The 20,008-nt window shown below is 47.4% G+C and overlaps 1 protein-coding gene across 4 annotated transcripts in view; it reads right to left on the bottom strand.

Annotated features, from left to right (window-relative positions):
• The window catches only part of USP35 (ubiquitin specific peptidase 35), a 30,091-nt gene that overhangs the window by 8,736 nt on the left and 1,347 nt on the right, over positions 1-20,008 (bottom strand). For 2 of the 4 annotated variants that reach the window (XM_027798894.2, XM_055701761.1), the window contains exons 2-5: positions 8,807-9,503; positions 7,714-7,849; positions 2,978-3,107; positions 1,486-1,587 (exon numbers count right to left, since the gene is read on the bottom strand). In XM_027798894.2, coding sequence (XP_027654695.2) covers positions 1,486-1,587; positions 2,978-3,107; positions 7,714-7,849; positions 8,807-9,488 — 1,050 coding nt within the window. In that variant the 5' untranslated portion in view covers positions 9,489-9,503. Of the gene's footprint in view, positions 1-1,485; positions 1,588-2,977; positions 3,108-7,713; positions 7,850-8,806; positions 9,504-10,434; positions 12,609-20,008 lie in introns of those variants that run through there. The other 2 variants (XM_055701759.1, XM_055701760.1) reach the window with 2 other exon arrangements.

Here is a 20,008-nt window from a genome sequence, read left to right as displayed (position 1 = left end):
GTCAGCAGGTGATGAGCGACTGTGTTGTGCATCACTTGTCTTTCTTGGGGTTTATCTCTTTCTCGTTTTTGGTTGTCTCCCTTTTCATTACAATTATTACTGTTACATTATTATTATCATTATCATTATAAACATCATTATTTTTGATGTTGTTGTTAGTTATTGTTGTTATTATTATTAATATATTTCAATTATAAAACTGTTCTTATCTGAACCCATGGGTTTTACTGTTTTTCCAGGTCTCCTCCCCATCCTACTGGGGATCGGGGGGGTAAGAGGGCAGCTGCATGGTACCCAGTTGCTGGCTGGGGTTAAACCATAACATTAGGAAACACCAGGGGCTGTTTAAGAATATATTCCCTGTCCTCCACTGCCTGAGCCCTCTGAGATGCTCTCAATGCAAAGGCTTCGCCTAACGCATCCCAAAACCAGAGTACCAACATCTACCACACCTCAGCTGAAAGGGTGAGAACAAATACAGGGCCATATCTTCTAAACCTGCCCACGAAACTACATCCCAAGCCAGCCTGGGTCAACATAGTCCCACTCACCCTCCTGCCCCAGGCCACCGCTCCACCTCCTCCCCTTTCCTTCTCCAGGCAGCAGCAATAGTGCAGGTTTGTGGGTGGCCCAGACCAAGCTGGGCAATACCGACCATCAGCAGTTTCTGCTCGGTTAGGTTCCACCAGGGCTTCTTCCACCATACACTTCAGCACACAGCCGTACAAATGGCTCAGCACAAGGGAGAGTGATTGGGAGAAGCAAGTGGTCTAAGAGCAAGAGCAGGGAAGAGAGGCATCTCCTCTTCCACCTGCAGGACTGGCAAACACCAGGTGAAAATGACTGCAAGAACACTGCAGCCACTGCTGATGAGACCCTCAGCATAGCTTGACAGGTCATCCAATATATTTGCATTAACTGCATCCTCAGCTGGTGGGCTTTGAAGTTGAGAGAGGACCATGGGGGTGCACTTGCCCACAGACATCACTCCTCCAGCTAGTAGAGCACCACAGAAAAAAAGCGGAGCATGAACACTCCAAACCCAGAAAGGTCAAGCCCCAAACAGCTTTATTCTCATTTATCCCTGGGGATAAGCCATCAAGCTGGTAAGTCTTGAGAGAAATGGGAGGAGCCATCAGAGGAGAAAGCCTCATTTCTCCTCTGCACCTTGTTCTCTGACATAGGTTGGTTGTTCTGTCTCTGGTAACTAACTCTTTTTAGGCTCAGGACTTACCTCCACACCTCAGCACTGACTCCATGGTGCCCAAAAAGCTGTCTGGGCTTCAGGTGAGGCTACCTGCAGCTGCCAGGGCAGGCTACAAGTGGATGGACAGGGTTGGGTTTACATCACTCGGTGAAATCAAGCAGATGAGGGAAATAGTCTCCAATATCCCAGCACCTTCGGTTCCCTCCAACCCACGTTGCCCTACGCCATGGTTACGCTCAGGGTAATGTCCTCATTTGAGATACCACATGCCACCTTACCAAGTGAAATGCCTCGTGCGAGTGCTGGAAGCTCAGCAGCATATACTGCAGGACAGACAAAGCCCCCTCTCTCACGACAGGGTACAGCAGCTTGGAGAAGACCTGGTGGGGGAGAATAAAGCCAATGAGAAGGCAGGATGGCACCACAACACGCAGGAGAAGGGGCTGGCAGGAAAGAAAAGCACTGGCTGTCTGCCACAGCTGCTGGTCTGTCCTGCTCCACACTGGATATTGAAGCAGCCAGGTCTCCAGAATCATCTGCTGTCCAGAGCATCGCCTCAGGGCATCCGAAAAATGCCGTGTGAGTCATCCTCACTCTTTCAGGCTTGCTCGACGCCTGGCCCAGCAAGGTGCAGACCCCTATAACACCCCTGTGTCTCTGTGCCTCCTGATGGGCGAGGCTGTGCCAGCACAGAGGGATGCGGGATTTTCTAAAATGTGCCTCTTCTGTTTTAGTGTGGTATTTGGAACATTTATCATTAACCTTTCAGGCAAAGAGAGAGAAAGCAAAGGGCTTTTTCAAAGGCTAAGTAATGATATTTATGCTGATTTATGGAAAATGGCATAAATTGACAATGCCCTCTACCCCTTTCAGATTATACTTCTGAGAGTTTCCAAAAATCACATGTTATTTTAAGGGCTGTGTCCCTTTCCTATGCATTAACAACAAAAGGAAAGATAAAGAAAAGCTGGAGGTACTTGGCTTCTCTCCCACTGCTCAGTGCACGTGGGGGATCGCAGGGACAAATGCAGTTATTGACAGTGTTCCAATACTGGTAATTATGGTCTTGATAACTTCTATGCTGGCTTCCACTGGAGGCTCAGCCAGGCGTTATCCCCGTTACACAAGGGAGGGAATAGCAGGACCACGGCGTGGACGATATCCTTGAAGTGAAGAATTTCAGCACTTGGTCACAGGGTATTCAGGGAGCGGCAAGTAGTCACTGCCAAAACAGGTGATGGCAATAGCAGCAGGGGCTTTATCTGCACTACTAAATGAACTAGGGCTGGGGCACAGGCTTTAAAACCGACCTGTGACTGTGTATGTGCCTTGCCCGTGCTGACCAGCACTGATCCAGGCACAGCTGAAGGAAAGCATGTCACATTCCCTAAGCTGGGTATTACAAGAGCTCCCTATAGTTCAAGAAGGGAAACAGTTGGTTGGCTTGAAAATCCTTGGCTTCTTTTATTTCATCACCTTTCAGATATCAGTACCTCTGCATACCAAGACCTAAAGAACTGCGGGTTATTCTGGAGAGCGTCATTCCTAGCTGCAAAACCAGTATCAGCCCACCATGCCATACACAGCAACTCAGTATTCGTAGAGGGTGCAGGGGACACAACGGTCCCTTCAAAACCCCTTGGGGACAGCACACTGTTTTCTCTACACCTCGAGTCACATCTCATCCTCATTCAGTTAAAAGGCAACAAGATACCTCAGGTGCAAGGAGAAAGCTGTTGTTCACATTCATGTTTAAAAGAGCCCACTGACCTTTTCAATTTTCAAAAGAGTAACCTCAATCAAGATGCTAAACTTTTTCACCGCAGCCAAACCCTTCAGCAGGGCAATGATCCACTTGTCTATGTTCTTTCCCAGGGGCCAGGACACCCAGTCAATCATCCTGAAATGAAATACAAACTCTTAAAAGGAAACTCAATGCACGTGTTGTGAAAGCCAAGCTCCACTCTGGGTTAAACCTCCTCCAAATTTGCGTCTGGTCAGTGGGATGACCAAGTAAGAGACAAGCTCTTCATAAGGCGTTTCACATGTTACTCAGAGCACAACGGAGCCTGAAGTGGAATTACCCCAGTGTCACCAACATGCTGTGGTTCATCAGAGGGACAGACCCAAGCCCACAGAAGAAAGTGGGGATTTCTTCCAGTAACATCAATCAACTTGAGTTCAAGTTTTTCATGCTGATACAATGCTCTATGTCACCTGTGTGAGATGTAGATCAAGGTCTTTGCATTGTCACCGTTAGAAAACAAGTGATACCGGTATGATCTCTGTGTTGTTACTGGTAAGGAAAAAACGCTCAGATACAGATCTTTTAATTCCTGCATGAGAAACATGGATTTCCAAAAACACGTTAAAAAAAAATAATACTGGTAACCCTAATAGAAGCTAGATATTCCTGAATGTCACAGCTAACAAATTTCATCTATAGCCATTCAACAAATATGTTGTCATTTTTCCACAAGTAACAAGTACTTTACAGAAGTAACTCATTAAAAAAAAAAACCCACCTCAGACTAGGTGATGACACATTGTTTCTGTTTAAGTTTAAACAAAAATGGGAGGTAACTAGGGCTGGGGATCTCCAAAAGTCAAACCAACCATTTCAGTACCTTTAGTTTGAAGGTATCCCAGATCTCCGGTCTCCCACCTCAGTCCAGCTGTCTTACCCAGTCAGTCCCTTTTGCCTATCAGCCTGTATCTCGTGCAAAATAGATGAAGAGAACACAGCTAGCTAACTGCCACAAGGCAAAGAGCAGGAATAAGTGCAGTCTACAAGGCACTGGAAAAATAAAAAGCTAGCAATAAAGAAAACTTGAAGAGCAGAATATGTTGGGATGTTGAGAAATACCACAAGCCAAGCTAACCTGGGTAATTAAGCGAATCCCAGAAAAGCTCCCACAGACATTTGCATCAGAGGAGAGTAAGGAAAGCCACGCAATCACTGTATACAGAAGATGTGGTGGTGATTAAGCCATGATATGGCCTCTAGATGGGACGTGCAAACTAAACACATACTCTGCCTCCATTTTCAGCCAGAGGAAGGAATTGATCAGGGTGACAAAGAGGAGGCAGATAAAAGATTTGAGAATGGAAACAAAAGCAACAGCAGCGGATGTGAAAGCAAAACGTGAAGAGCTCATGAACTCCAAACAAAAGGAGCTGGTCATTTCCCTCAGGTAAACTTCAACTCTGGTGAGTTTTAATGACTCTGTTAACTCTGGCGTGGTGTTTTATGTGGAAAGAACAGGAATACAGTTCCTATAATGAAGGCAGGCAACAAGGGGATGACTGGGAAGAAGGGATAGCATGCCACAGGGGGTTACCATAAGTGCCAAAGTCAGGTTTGTCAGGATATACGAATTTCTAGTCAAAGGACAGAAATAGATCACATCTGACTGGCTATCTGAAAGGAGTTTACAAACAAGGTTCTTCAGGATCTAATTCTGTTAGCACAAACATCCTGAACATGGCTGTGAAACTTGTGATGATGCAAAGCTGGGAGGTGTTATCAACACAAGAGGAGGATCAAAGTATCATGAGGAAAACCCTCAGGATTAGAAATGTAAAACTGGGAGGAAATGTCTCAAAATGCGTGCAAGAAAGGGATGCTACATGACGGTAACTCGTCTGCTTGAAGACGATCAGCCAGACACCAGGTGACTACAAGTTCCCAGTGTAACAGTAGACATGGAGAAGACCAGCACCATGCCGTGGTGCATGGAAAAGGTGTTTTCTATGGCAAAACGATGACCTCTCAAGCTGTTCTCTAAGGCCACGATGAACTGCACCTGGAACATGGTGCACAAACATCATCATCCACGTCCCAGACCAATGAACTGAAGTGGGAGCTGGTGCAGAAAAAGCCTGTTAAGGTGATCAGGGAAATGAAGAACATTTCCTGCAAGAAAAGCTTAAAATAACCTGGCTTGTTTAGCACAGCCGCAGGAAAGCAGAGATGGGAAGGGACAGCTCTGCCTGCATACACTGAAGGAATAAACAACAGGGAGGCAAAAGAGCTATTTCAGCTATTTATGTTGGCACAAGATCAATTAAACTATAAGATGGCCAGAAATACATAGAGGCTGGCTATTAGAAGAGAGATTTGAACCATTAAAGCAGCCCGGTGGTGGAACAGCTATGGAAGAAGAGCAGTGGGAGCAGAAGCCCCTCCTGCTGTGAGGAGTGGAGTTGAACATTCATGAAAGGGGTCTGTAATGTCAGCGCCTACAAAGCAAGGAGATGGAGCCAGAGATCCAAAGGTCCCTCTTCACCCTATCTTCTTTTACGCAGGCATAAAATACATACAAATGAATTTGTGAAAGGAAAAGGATCGTCATTAAAAAAACATTTATATAAAATCTTTTTGTGCCCTCGTCTGTTAATAACGATGTAATTTGGCTACCTTGCCATGCTATTTTATTGGAATGAAAAAGTTAACTTACCCGCACAGATGCTTGTCTGTTTTAAGCTATTTTTTACCAGCACTAGTGGTTAAGTTACAGTCCTGCCTGCTGCTTGCCTGTGTTGCTACAAGAGGAAGAAATTACATTTTAAATTCACATTGCACTTTCCACATTGCAAGATCTACAAATTAGGGCCCAAATTTTCCAAAGGAGCCATTGGTTTGGTATGCTAAACTTTTAAAAGCTCAGACCCTGATTTCCAGATGTAGAAGTGCCTGCATCACTGCGTGACAGCAGATGCCTTCTTCAGCTGGACCCGGGCTCTTTGAAACAGATACACCCCCAGGGGAAAAAAAAACATTTAGAAAAACCAAATCAGTAGAGTACTTCTGGAGTCATGGATGCACATTAATAGATTTATCTGGAAAGAGACAAACTCCAAAAGAAATGCTCTAAAAGAAGCTGTGGTGTGCACTTATACCAGCAGGTGCCAGGCTTGCTTTTTTTTCTAACCACTGTTGGTTCTTCAAAGGCTTGATCAGAAGCTCCACCCTACATCCAGTTTATTCCCCCCCTTATTCCCAAACTCCTCACATTTTCAGAGGAGGAGATTTCTGCATGGGACCACTTTGTCAGGGACCCTAAGCTGAAAGATTCTTTCAACTTGTACATTTTTCTTTGATTTTCTACACATGGAGCACACGCTCGGCGAAAGGCTGACAGTCATGCAGTTTTCTGGGGCACCCTTCTGCCATAAACCAGGCACCAAAACATCCGCATTTCTAAGTGATCTTAATTACATTTTGCAGGCTCTGCTTAATGTTTGGCTAACTCTACGTAATCATCTACTCATCCTTCCGTGTCCCAAAGAGTGTTTTAAGGAATGATGCAATTGATTTTGCAACCTCTATATTTAGGCACTGGCGCTCTTCAGAGGATTTATCACCTGGGGCTTGCAGCAGCAGGTGCCCAGAAGAAGAAAAAGATGGAGAACAGGGTTAAGAACTGAACTGAAAGCGTAATCTTTTGTCTTGCATTGCTCTGGACTCTGGGAAAACCATGACCTTCCCCAGCAAGTCAAAGAAAAGCAGCCGCTTTCTGTGTACAGAAAGTTCCCATCAGGAACAATGTGTGTTTCTGTCATGTAAGCTGAGGGGTGGGGGGAGGCACACAAATCATGTGTAATAAGAAGATTAAAAGAGATGTTTCCAGCGAGATCAAGTCACAGCAGCTTCCCTGGGTTAAGTGAATGTGCGACTGCATGTGAACATCACCTATTTAAATGGAGAACTCTAAGGAAAGCGTGGGTTGAAGACAGAATCATAGAATCATTTAGGTTGGAAAAGACCCTTAAGATCTTTGAAGATACTCCTGAGCAAGTGTGGAGCAAGGCACTGGAGCACAGAAGAGCTGTGGGACTTGGACACGGTGACTGTGTTCACTTTGCAGCACTGGTGCTGCAAAGACCAGGTTGAGCGTTATCAGGTAGCATTTCAGTCACCACTCTTGATCATGCCTTGACAAGGTCTACACTGACTCCACCTGCACAGAGAGCAGGGATACGCTTTGTACAGCACCAAGATCCAGACCGGCAGCGCTACGTTCATCTGACAAAGGTCAAGGTGGGATCATTGAAACAGCGGGCATACCTCCCTTTCCAAGATTTTTAGCAGTGACTAGTGGTGTAGGATGCTGTCCTTCTGAAGGGAGATGGAGATCAACATGAAATTCTGTGAAGGAGATTTTTGTGAAGAAAAGGCCCTCAACAGCTTCTGGAAAAAAATCAAAACTTTTCAAGGTATCTTATGCTGGGCATTCTGTACCATCATTTATTTCTAAGAAAAAAAGAAATCAAATCAAACCAAACAAATACTACTACTACTAACAATAATGTCTTTACTCTAGTTCTCTAGGCCTTCAGGGCTGGAAGGAAGGATCCAGAAATTCCCTTTTTCCCCAGACACTCTTCACTGAACAGCACCAGCCAAAGTGGCTGGGATAAAAGCACGCAGAGAATGGAGTGCAGCTTTGGGGCAGGTTTTTCTCCGAACCGAGAATGACGTTCCCTAATGCAACCTCTCCTACCTGCCAATAGCCGTCATCATTTGCACATCGGTGATGCTGTCATCGTTGGTTAGGTTTCTTATGACGCCATCCATGAGCTCCAGAGGGACAAACTGGACCACGCTGGCCAAGGCATTGGATGGTGCTTCCTGCTCCTCTGCAAGACATGGACGAGCGCCAGCAGTGAAAATGTCAGTTGCCAGGAAAACCAGGCACATGAGGTCATCTCTCGTCTCTAAAAGCCAAATCATTTCTGCCTCTGTAAATGGGGTGGCAGTCAGCTGGTGTAAATGAGCAATGTGAAGTCCACACTTAGCAGTGCCAGGAGGAGAATTCCCCAAATCCCAGTGTAGCACATAGTGAGGCTGGGTCGTAACAGATGGGCTGCTGCATGAAGCCATACACAGCCCCAAGGGAGGAAGAGATCACAGGCACAACAACGTTCTCAGGCCAACCCTGGGTCCCACATTTCCTCTGCATGCACTGAAAAACCCATCTCCTCATGGGCTTAGGAATAACTGGAGCAGGAGCTCACCTGCCAGCAGAGAGCCCAGCCTGGAACCTCCAAAAATCTTCTGTGACCCTCTGCAATAACCTAAAGGCCCCAGAAGTCAGATAAATATCTTCTGTCCCACCTTAAGATACAACCACCCTCCAGAGAGACAGCAGAGCTTCCTGTCTCTAGACTAGTGAGAAATAACTCCTGAACTTTGTCCCTAGCTTCTGGTAGGGAGCAGGCTGTGGGGTCCCATCAAGTCAGCCATCAGAGTGACGTTTCTAAAAGCTTTCAAGCCCCACTCTAACCAGCTGCAGATAAGGTGCTCTCCATTAAGCCCAACTGATGCTGGAAAATGCTGAACACACAAACTTACGCTGCAAATATTTCAACCCACTTAACGCCTGTGTACAGAGTCTGTGTACTTTCAGGGGATATTTTTTTCCTAGCTTAAAGCCCTGGGTAACGTTTAGGGATACTTGTTTATTACATTCCAGCTGTGGCTGTATTTCTGGAGTGGAGGAGAACCATGCAAGATGTCAAACTAATCAAATTTGACTTCATCAGAGCCAACATTCACATTCCCAGCCTTTTGTTTTTTGTTTTTTGTTTAATTACCTGTTGAAGAAATGATAGTGAACAGCTCCTTCAAAGAAGGCAGGATGGCTGAGGTCTGAGTCCTCCAGATCCTCTGCAGCAAACTGCTCACTTTGTTCACCTGCTCCAAAAACTGCATGATGTCCTCTTCTCCCTCGGAGATGCACTGGAACTGCCCGATGCACCGGATCAGCTGCTGGCAAAACAAGACCTGGTGTTTGCCGGTGGGGATGCACTGAGGATGCTGGGTTAAGAGTTTGCTGATCTTCGCACACTGCTTGGGGCTGGGCCTCTCACAGACTTTCCGGAGCACCTCGATCCTCAATAAGCTGAAGATGCTGTTTGCTGACGGGCTTTCCAAGACAAACTGCAGTCCTAACTGGATATAATCAAGTACGTAATGGCTTCTCTTCCCCAGAGGTCCATAGCCTTCCTGGAGGAGACTCAGCAGGAAGCGGACGTTGAAGAACTCCTCAAACTCCTCTGGGTGGTAGTGGCCATAGACCTCCAAAACCTCTTTCCCGATCTCTCTTTTATACTTGGTGTCCCCTGTGAGATAAAGCTTGGTAGACAGCTCCAGCATGGACCAGCACTGCTCACTGTCCATGGGCTGCTTTGCTGCCTCAATGACACGCCTCACAAGCCCTTGCTTCACATTGTTGGGGTATGAGGACATCACCACAGCTTCCAGTATCTTATCCATCTCTGCTCCCAGCTGCTGAAAGAGAGGAACAGAGCAGCAGATTAGTTCAAGCAGGGTCTGCTGAGCTTTCAACCCCAACTTGGCAAGGAAGGTTAAAGAAGCAGAGCTTGAGAACTGTCTGGGACCACTATGAAGATGACAATTTTTGTGCCATTTTCATGGTGGCATTCAAAAATAGTTTCCATTCTGGTCCTGTTTGACTGAGACTAAAGCCCCCAAACTGAATGAGCACACAAAAGTACAGAACGTCTTTGGACTAGTCACACATATGAGTGTTTTGTCTTGTAAACAACCAACTACAATCTTATACTTGACCCTAGGGATGGGTGAGCTCCCCCTCCTTGATGGGTTCAGCAACTCAAGATGGTGCTCCATGTCTCCCAAAATCCAATCCCTGCTGGAGACAGCCTGCCATAGACCCAGGGAGGGGCTGAGTAGGGAATTAGGGGAGCCAAGGTCTTCCATTGGTGTCTGCTGGCTCAGGTGTCCTCAAGAGGCAAAGACACTCGCAATGATTGTCTTCACATTCAGGGAAGGAGAGAAAAGCCTTGGGAAGCAGAGATGGCATTGCAGCCTCTCCCCGTGCCATAGCAGTGGGGTACGTTCGACATTTATGCTGCGCTGCCAGCCACTCCAGCTGAGTGGTGCAGTCTTGGCTGCTCCCCAAGGACCTTGCCGCATTTGTATGCAGGACCAAAGCGAGAGGGGAGAGAAACTGCAGAGTCAGGCAAAGTTTCCCATTCGTCACGGCCCAAATTCACCAGCAATGAAGTGTTAGAGGAGAAAGTGCTTAAAAAACCCCAAAGGATTTCCCTGGAAATGCTCAGAACAACATTTACAACCAGGTGTCAGGTGCACTACTGCACAAGAAACCCTGTTACAGAGTGATAAAATTAGATAGCCAGGATTTCCTAAAACATGTTACAGGGACTATATAAAGACTCACCCACAGCAGGTCCCCCCAGTGCGATGTGCTGCACAAATACATGTTTGGAGAACATCCCTTCCTGCCCATAGCCTGAAACGATCCATGTGGGAGAGAGAAGGAAGGCACGTATCATCTTTGTTACCTAAATGAGGAATCAAGGCAGTACAGATCCACCCAGGCTCATGTGCGTCTGACCAGAAGACTAATCACCACCGTTTGGTTCCTCAGTTTCCTAATCTGAGAAATGAGGACAATGTGCAGCAATTCCTAGTGGGGTTGGCTGGAACTTCCTTCGTTAGCACTTAGAAAGCATTTGAAGCTTTTCAAGTGGGTAGTGTTATATTAACAAAAAAAATGTATGCACAGGTAGTATGTACTCCAGGTATGTTTTTCACAGATAACATCCAGAAGGGACCTCAGACGATGCCCTCCAAGGACCATCTCATCCCTGGAGTAAGCCAGAATGTACCTTCTCTCCTGGTAGACAGCTGCTTGCATGGGGAAAACCCATGCCAGATACAAACCTCAAGTTCTGGCTCACAGCAGCTTGGCTGGGAAGCCTTCTCACTTGACCAAAATCCACCTCTTCCCACCACTGCTTCCCCCACAATCTCACAGGATGAAAACAACCATGATATATGCATGGCCACCTCCCCATCCAGCGATGATGGCAGCCTAGGCTGCAATGTCTTTCCAGGCACCACGATGGCCTTTCTGTCCCCTGCCTGTTGACTCATAAGGTCCTCTGTTCCTGTGCTGGATTTATTTTTCCCCATCGAGCATCACTGCTGCTTTCCCTGCAACAAGCTATGGCAGAGCTGATGCTCCTCATTGGACTCTTGAGGGACCAGCATACAATAAACCAGTGACAAATGAGGACAAGGTAAGAAGAGAGAATAAAAGCCCACAGGTAATGTATTTTCACCGCAAACTGAGGGTACCACAGCGACAGCAAAGGCTAAAAGCCAACCTGGAGAGCAGATGGGGCTTGCAGACAGACCAGAAATCAGGAGGAGCAGTTGTCCTAGCTGTAGGTCAGTGGCCATCTTGGCCATACAGAGACTGGCGCAGACCTGCAGTCAAGCTGGTACCCCCTTCACCTCCTCTCTACAGCTTCACAGCCTGAACCATGACACCCCAAGCATCTGGCAGATAGATAAGTTACCAGGAAGAGACAGGAGGATCTACAGTGCTCACTCGTTGCGTCTCACCAGTACGTGGTTACTTCCCTGGAGCAATCCATGTGGAGTGTGGCACAGCGCTGTGGAAACATCACACAGGCAGGACGACCAAATCATGGCCACAGACCTTTTAGATCTAACCCCACAAATCACCACAGTCCACAGCCCACCAGTGTATGTGGTGTTGGGTGGCTCCCTGCCCCTCTTGGTGGTGATGGTGGTCCACTGCTGTTCCCAGTATGACTGGGCTTTTAGCCACTTCAGCATTGCCAAACTCCACCCAGATTTTCCATGCAAAGAGTCTACCTCTGCCTGAATTTTGAGATGAACTTGCAGTTTACATCCTGAAAGGGCTTCATTCTTTCTCAGGCTGATCACAGAAGGGGACATGAAGATGGATCACCCCAGGCTTGCTGCCTCTCCAGGTCTCATCTAACATACTGTGGCGGGGACAAGGCTGAAACCAACTCCCCATGTAGTCAACAGACAAACAAGTGCCAATGGAGAGTATCCAAGGACTGTAAAGGCAAAGCATCTTCCTCATCGAGAAACGTTGTAGTGTCTGATATTGACATTAGGACCTCAAAGACCCACGGGGAGAACCACCTGAGTTGAGCTTGTGGTGGAGGGTCCATGCTGTCCTCACCAACGAAGGACTTTTCAGTACAAGGCTGCGCAGCAGCTAACACAGTCCCACCTACATCTGTCCAGCTGCCCCGGTGCCAGCAGGAGGGAACACACAGCCCGTGTTTCTGTTGTGTATCGGGGTATGCTAAGCTGCCCCCCGGGCATGGGCCAGACAAAGCCAGGGTAGAGGATGTTAGCCAGGGAGCCCCTAAGGAGTCATTTACAATATATATGACAATCTTAGAACGATATTAAAACAGCACTCATGTTGCTTTGTAATACATAACGATAAATATTGCAGTCTCAAAACGACGCTAAAAAAGCGTTCTACACTAAAAGATCATTCACATTCCAAAGGTTAGGAATTAAGATGGCTAATTCCACCCCAGCACAGCCCCAGACGCTTCCAGAGAGGTATTATGGAAAGGATCTCATAATAACTTTTCTTTTTCCCCACGCCAGGACCTGCCTGGAGAGTGAATCAGGGTTTGCAGTGAAGGAGACCGTTGCCTGTAAGATCACTCTCGTTTCTTGTGGAAATTGGAATTGTGTCATAAATAACCCAGGGAGCTGCAGGAGAGGGAAGGGCAGTTCCATTGCTGGGCAGCCAAATGCTGCCTTGGAGACCTGATCCCTGGCTCTCTGTTTAATACTCAGATAAAGAGACTAAATGCTCAGATAATCAGGCTTCTATAATGAGTCCTCCTGAAGCGGGACAACCTTTCTGCACTTCATCTTCCTCACTGGCAGTAAGAAGTCACAGACAAGTTGGGAGGATCAGCTCATTCCTGCTGGTGAAGAGAACCAAGTTCCTGGAGCACACAAGGATGCTGCAGAAGGTCAAAGTGTTAATTATTAATCTGCAGAACTGCTTTGAGGTTCCCATCTGTTCTGTAGCTCACATAAAACAGAAAGTACACAATATGAGCTTTGCAGCGAAACAGAAAAATATGCCACGAAATGGCAAAGCTGTTCTGCTCCCCTGGTGGACAGCTGGCAGGAGCAACGTGGGTAAAATCACAGAACCAGGAGGGAAGGGACCTTGGGAGGTCTCTAGTCCAACCCCTGCACAAAGCTGAAATCAAACCAAGCTGCTCAGGGCTTTGTCTGTTGAGACCTTAAAAACATCCCAGGATGGAGATCATGCAACCACCCTGGGCCACCTGCCCCAGTGCCTAATCAGCTCATAGTGGGAAGTTTTTCCTTATTTCCAGTTGGAAACCCTTGTTTCAATTTACGTCTGTTTCTTCTCACTCTCCTGCCATGCCATGCACTGCTGTGAAAAGCCTGGCTCTACCTCCTGAATAATGTCCTTGTAGGCATGTGGGGGGGGGGTGGGGGGGGTGGTGTGTGTGCTGCTGCTACCAGTCAGTCCCCAGCCTTCACCAGTGCAAGGGCTTAGTCCACGCTGGGTTAGTCCATCCCACGTCCATCCCTGCTCGGTGAGCCCATCCCGCATGAGCCCATCCCAAGTGCAGGACTTTGTCTTTGTCCTTGTCGAATTCCACAAGGTTCTTGTCAGCCCCAGCCTGTCCTGGTCCTCCTCTATGGCAGCCCTGCCCTCAGGCGTATTGACTGTTCCCCCCAGTTTGGCGTCACTCACAAATGCAATGAGGTGAATTCCATCTCCTTCTCCAGGTTGTTGATAAAAATATTAAAAAGGGAAAGTTCCAGGATAGTTCCAGCCCATTTCCTACCCAAGTAGAAGTCCACCCATCTAGACTGCAGTTTCTTTTGTGTCTTTGATACACGGATGCTGCAGGACATCATCTCAAAAGCCTTACTGAAGTCAAAGAAGACAAAATCCACAGTCTCCCTTCATCCACAGATCTACCAGTCCATCCTTAAAGGCCATCACATAGATCAAGCATGATTCACCTTTGGTAAGTGAATGCTGATCATTCCCAGTCACCTCCTCCTTCATGTGCCCACACACAGCTTCCAAGAAGATGTGCTCTATGATCATCCCAAGAACCAAAGGGAGGTCAACAGAAGTAGGTTCTCAGATAACCCTTCCTGATTTTCTGAAGATGTGCTAGAGAGGGAGATGTGCTTTGGAAGAGGGAGGGATGTCTTCCGTCTCATCCTTGTCACGCAGATGTTCAGACCTACAAAACTGTCCTGAGGACACTCTCTGTTCCACCTGGCAGATCAACAGGTGTTGATGGCATTGGGTACCACACGCTCCATTCACAAACACACACCAGGGTCCACAGTGCTTTTGCCCCTGCCCCCTCAAAATAAAAGGGTGCTGTGAAAAAGAGCAGCCCTGGCTCCAGACTTTAATTCCATCTAAAGCCACAAATAAAATGAAGTATTTCATCAACATTTGCAATAGGTGTTGCTGACCATGAGATGTGTCTCTGCAAGGACAGATACCCAACCATGCTCTAGAAAGCAAAGTGGGAAAGGAGATTTAAGCAAAAAAGCAGCATCGACCAGCTTGGCTTCACTCTCCAAACAAAGTAAACCGAAAAAAAAAAAAGCCAAACCCCGGCCTCAAGATGAAAAGTCACCTTGGGCATTGCTTGGCTCTAATCTTCATAATCTGTACTGTTCAGAGGCATCCTTAAATTTTTCTTCTGTCTGTGTCTTTTCCTTAATTAGGATTCATTTCAATTGAAGTTTCTCCAATTAGTTCTAAATCAGTTCATTCCCCTGTCCCTGCCAGCAGCAGATTTCCTGCAAAGGCTCCTTAGTATATTTTTCCAGAATGAAATATCAGTTCCCACACCCCAAATCTTACAAAGCTCTGAAAACATAGACCTGAGATGTATCTTACCTTTAGGAAATCCTGGCGATAAATTCAGCACATTTCCTACAACAGTATCACATACTGTTTGATGAATACCACTAAGGGAGAAAAAAATCCCACCATCCAAACACAGACTGATAAATGACATAATTTGCTTCTTACAAAGAAAAAGAAATCATGATGTACTTCCCTGAATTCTCTGGAGATTTTGAAGTAGAGAAACCAGATTCACCTTTTATTGTCCTTAAGTCCTGCTGAAACGGTTCCTTTCATGTCAGCCAAGACATTACAGTTATTCTTGCTGCATCCTCCAGGCAGCCAGGCAATTAGGGCTCAATCCTGCAGCATGCTGAGCTGCTGCAGGGTGGAAGGGAGCGCACCCCGTGCCTTGCTAGAGCACAAAATACTGCGCAAAAAATACTGTATTCTCTAAAATTTCTACAAAATTTGCCATTTGGCATACTTCTTCAAAGGGCCAGCCCTTGCTGTATCACAGCTCTCTAGATCTGTCTTCCAGGAACATCAAAGGAATTGTGTCCTAATGATTATTACTTTTTTTGCAGGGAACAAATGTTCTTTTAATTCATAGGCAAAGGGGATTTTTTTTGGGGGGGGGTCCGAAGTACCTACCTGCTCACCCAGCCAAGAAGGGGAAATTACAGCCTGCAGCTCATCATTACCACATCCGATCGATACAGCCTGACCCGCAGGTATTGGACAGTCACAGTCATCCTTATCACTCCCCTATGACTGTTTTTCTAAAAGGCTCAAAAGCCCTCTAAATAACTAGGAAGAAACAGCAATTTCCCTACAGAGTTGGAAATCATCAAACAAAGGCCAGTGCTGGGCCCTCACCCATGTACTGCACCTCCTGCCGCTGCCTCCCCGTGATCTAGTATAACTTATACATCTGGTTATACTCTTCATTTCGTTGAGATCTAGTTCTTCTGACTGAATAACCTTAATTAATGTCAGCGATGTGATTCCATTCCAATGATCTTCTGTGTATGCATCAAGCAGTCGCAGCAATTTAATGCTCTGGTTTCTATCTTGAGTCCTCCCAATGACACAATTGCTGCTTCTCCCTTTACTTCTCTCTTAATTATTTCACATCCAGCTATTCTTTATTCTCTGAAGCCTCAGCCTCCCTTATATGTTATTTGCACCGTAATAATGCCTGGAGGCTTCAACTGAAATAGAGCCCGCTGGCCTACAAACTGTGTCTGTGGGAATACACACAAGGGAGTAACTCTCTCACTTAAGCGACACAGCAGACACCATTCACGCTGCTGTAGCCGTACAAAATACCGAGGCACATCCAAGCCAAACCATTTGCTCAAGGAGATGCAATAGGTCGTGGCAGAGCCAGCAGCCAAACCTGCAAATATATTAACAGCAATGCTCCACCTCACATTGCTTGCTTCAGCTGCTATCCCAGTTGCACCCAGGCAAGCGCCATGGCAGAGCAGAGGATCAGGTCTGTTTTCACGAGATCTGGGCAGAAACTCAGAGCAAATAAATGCAGAAAAATCCAGTTAAATACCCCGTTGGAATCAGAAGTGAGACCCTACCCCTCTGCAGTCGTAAGAGGGAAAAACTGCCAGCACAGAAGCCCAGCCAAATTTTTTTGCATGTAATTATAATCCGCCTTTCTACATTCACCTTCTCTTTTCAAGGAGATCACATATTCTTCGCTCTCTGTCCCAAACTGCTTTCCAGTGACAGATTGCGCTTGTGTTGCACGTCTCCTACTCACTAGAGCTAATTACTCCTGGCTGGCAAGGCTCTTCGTGCTTTCCTGTCCTCTGCTGCGCTGAATCAGAACTGCCCTTTAGTACCACCCCGATGGAGATCCCCCTCCAGCCACGGGCAGCAGCAGATTTGGAGCAGGAGGTTGTCCCCATGCTCTGCAGGATCTTCCACCCTGCTCAGCAGCTTTCTGTCCCCTCTGGAGAGTGAAGATTTATTTGCTCATCACCACCCAGCTGGACTGTTGCATTTTGCGTGGCTTTGCTGTACATCAGGAGCTCCACCCTGGGAACAGCATGTTTCTCTCCTGTGGCCTCACAACTTTTCTAAGGGTTCCCTAAAAAGTAACTAACCAAAAGACACCTACTTGCAATCAGCCTAAATTTACCATGTAGTAGTCCCTTCCTTTACTAAAATCTGTTGATGTTTTTGACCCACAGACCACTGCAGACCCTTTTCCTTTCTTCTGCTGTACCACAGATGTAAGCAGTCCTTTTTCCTCTAAAACATTATAGATATGTTCGACCGTACCATACAATTCTATCAGTCATCTCCAAGTAACCTACCACGGCCTTAATTCATGGACAACAGTGCTGGGCTGCTGCCCCACCTGACCCCATCTATCTTAGCTACCCTGCTTTCTTATTTATTTCTCCAGTGCTTCTTCTTTGATCCCTTTGGTGCACACAGATCCCCCAGTCTCTTCTCTTGCTCTGTGTTTTTTGCTGTTAGGCACCCAGTCATTTAAAAACAAAAAAAAAGGCTTTGGCTGGATGTCAAAGCGATCAGTGCAGTAATATCAAATAAACCCCAAGGCTCTAAAAATCCCCTCTTTCTCCAGATGACTCCTCACAGCTCCGTTCCTCCCCTCAGGTCAACAGCTACACACACGTATCTCTAATACCTACCTGTATCCTTTCCTAATAAAGCATCTCAGAACCATCGCTAGCATATTATCAGCTGTCCTGGTATGGATGCAGAAAGCAAGACACAAGGAATTCAATTCCTCTCTCCCATTGCCTTGAAAACCAGCAGCAGAGAAAGGCACGTAAGGCAGGACTTGCTCTACCCACCAGACCCACACTGACAAACCGCTGGCTCTGTGGCTAAGCCCAGCACCAACCACAGACAAAAATAACCCACCCCGCTTGCTTTTCAATTTTCCGAATATATTTCGCATTGGATGCCAAAAAGCTTTGTCCTGCCCACGCTAGGTAAGTTTTTCCCAGGATGGTCACTCCTCCTCACATTCCCCAGATGAAGATATCTTCCATTTCTTCCCCCAAAAGCTTTCTGCTCTCCTCCTTAGCAGAGCTCTCAGCCAAGGCTGTGCTACCCTACTTTCATGGGGCTTTACACTAGGAGTGCCCAGATCCCGCACTGACCTTCAGACCAACGTCCTTTCTATCATCCTCCCTGGAGACTGTAAATACATCTACTCCGGAAAGCTGGTTGTTTTCTAGAAGGTATTTATAGCATTAACATCCCTCGCCTTTCTTCAGATTTCTGTCTGCTTTTGTCTGTGTATAGAAATTAAACCCCTGGATATAGCCCAAGGAAAAAGCATGCCCTGTTCACCAAAGCATATTGGACCAAGGGCCGACACTGTTGATGCTGGCTGGGATTCATCAGACGCTGCCTGACTGCTTGGAGATACAGAGATCTCCAATTTATTGGTGGTGCCTTCAAGAAAAATGACACTCATCTGAGACTTCAGATTCCCTCCAGCCCCTAACACATTTGACTTTGCATCAGCGCCAATCCAGAAACCAGGAAGATGGAGTGGGACCATGACAAAGTTTGCAGACTCCATCACAAAGATGCCCAGGGCATTTCGAACCCCCTCCCCAGGCACAAGTCAACCCATGCTACATCCTTTCAGTCTGAGGCAGGACGTGCGGCTGAAACTTCACTGCCATGAGTCCTGTGACACAAACACAGCAGGGTGTAGCTGAGATCCCAAAGCATTTTGAAAACCTCATGGAAGTAGCAAATATTCCAACATCTGCTTTTATCCTTTGGTAACACCTGCGAAGTCCAAGCCAGGGCAGTTTTAACCTGAAAGGGCGTTGGATCTGGACTGCTCTGAATCTGACCCTCACATTTAGGGTCTTTTGGCTCCCTGTGGGATGGGTACATCCCTGGGTGAATCTCCCCAGGTCAGCTTCCCTGAGGAAAACCTGAGCCCATCTTGGCCAGTTTCTCCTAACAAGATGCTGCCTTGTAAACAGCTTTGCAAAGCCCTGCGGGCACCGAGGGAGTGCACACACACCCACTTGCCAATGCCGTCCAGAGCATCCCCCTGTAGCCTGACCCCCCAACACCCAAATCCTCAAGCATCCCTCCTCCAGGGTTCCCTCCTGCATTCTGACCACAGAGCATCCCTCTCTCTGAGCATTGCTCTGGGAATCCCAAATCCCAAACCCTGGGCCTCTCTCCTGATTCCCTCCTCTGAGCACCCCTTCACTGTGATTCCTTCCTGCATCTTGAGCTTCCGAGCAGCCCTTACTCCAACCGTCTCTCCGCATACCTCCCTCCAAGCCTTCTTCAAGATCCCTCCAAGTATCCCTCGCAAGAATCCCTCCTGCACCCCTTCCCCTGAGCATCCCAGCTCCTAAGAACCCTGACTGCATCCTGGCCCCCAAGCACCCCTTACTCCCAGCTGCTTTCTGTGACCTGGGCACTGAACATCCCTCCTGCATTGCTACCCCGAGGATCCCTCCTGCTTCCTGACCCCTGAACCACCTCCTGCATCCCTCCCACCAAGCATCCCTCCTTCTAAGCATCCGTTCTGCACCACTTCATCCTGCACCCCTTCCTCCAAGCATCCCTCCAGCATCCCAACCCCTGAGCATCCCAACCCAGAGCATCCTAACCCCTGAGCATCCCTCCTGCTTCTCTTCCCTTGAGCATCCCTCCCTTTGAGCACGCCTCCTGCACCCCTTTCCCTAAGAATTCCCTTCTGCAGCCTGATCCCTGAACACCCCTTCTGCATCCCTTCCCCAAAACTTCCCTCCTGCATCCCTCACCCTGAGCATCCCTCCTGCACCCCTTTGCCCAATCACCCCTCCTTCATCCCTTCCACCGAGCATCCCTCCTGCATCCCCTTCTCCAAGACTTCCCTCCTGCATCCCTCACCCCAAGCACCCCTCCTGCACCCCTTCCGCCAGGCGTCCCTCCTGCATCCCGACCCCCGAGCATCCCTCCCGCATCCCCTTCCCCAAGACTTCCCTCCTGCATCCCAACCCCCGAGCATCCCTCCTGCATCCCTTTTCCCGAG

Source organism: Falco cherrug, chromosome 2 (assembly GCF_023634085.1).
Source record: "Falco cherrug isolate bFalChe1 chromosome 2, bFalChe1.pri, whole genome shotgun sequence".
Taxonomy (NCBI): domain Eukaryota; kingdom Metazoa; phylum Chordata; class Aves; order Falconiformes; family Falconidae; genus Falco; species Falco cherrug.
The sequence above is the reverse complement of the archived record's forward strand: the minus strand, read 5'-3'. Positions and strand labels throughout refer to the sequence as shown.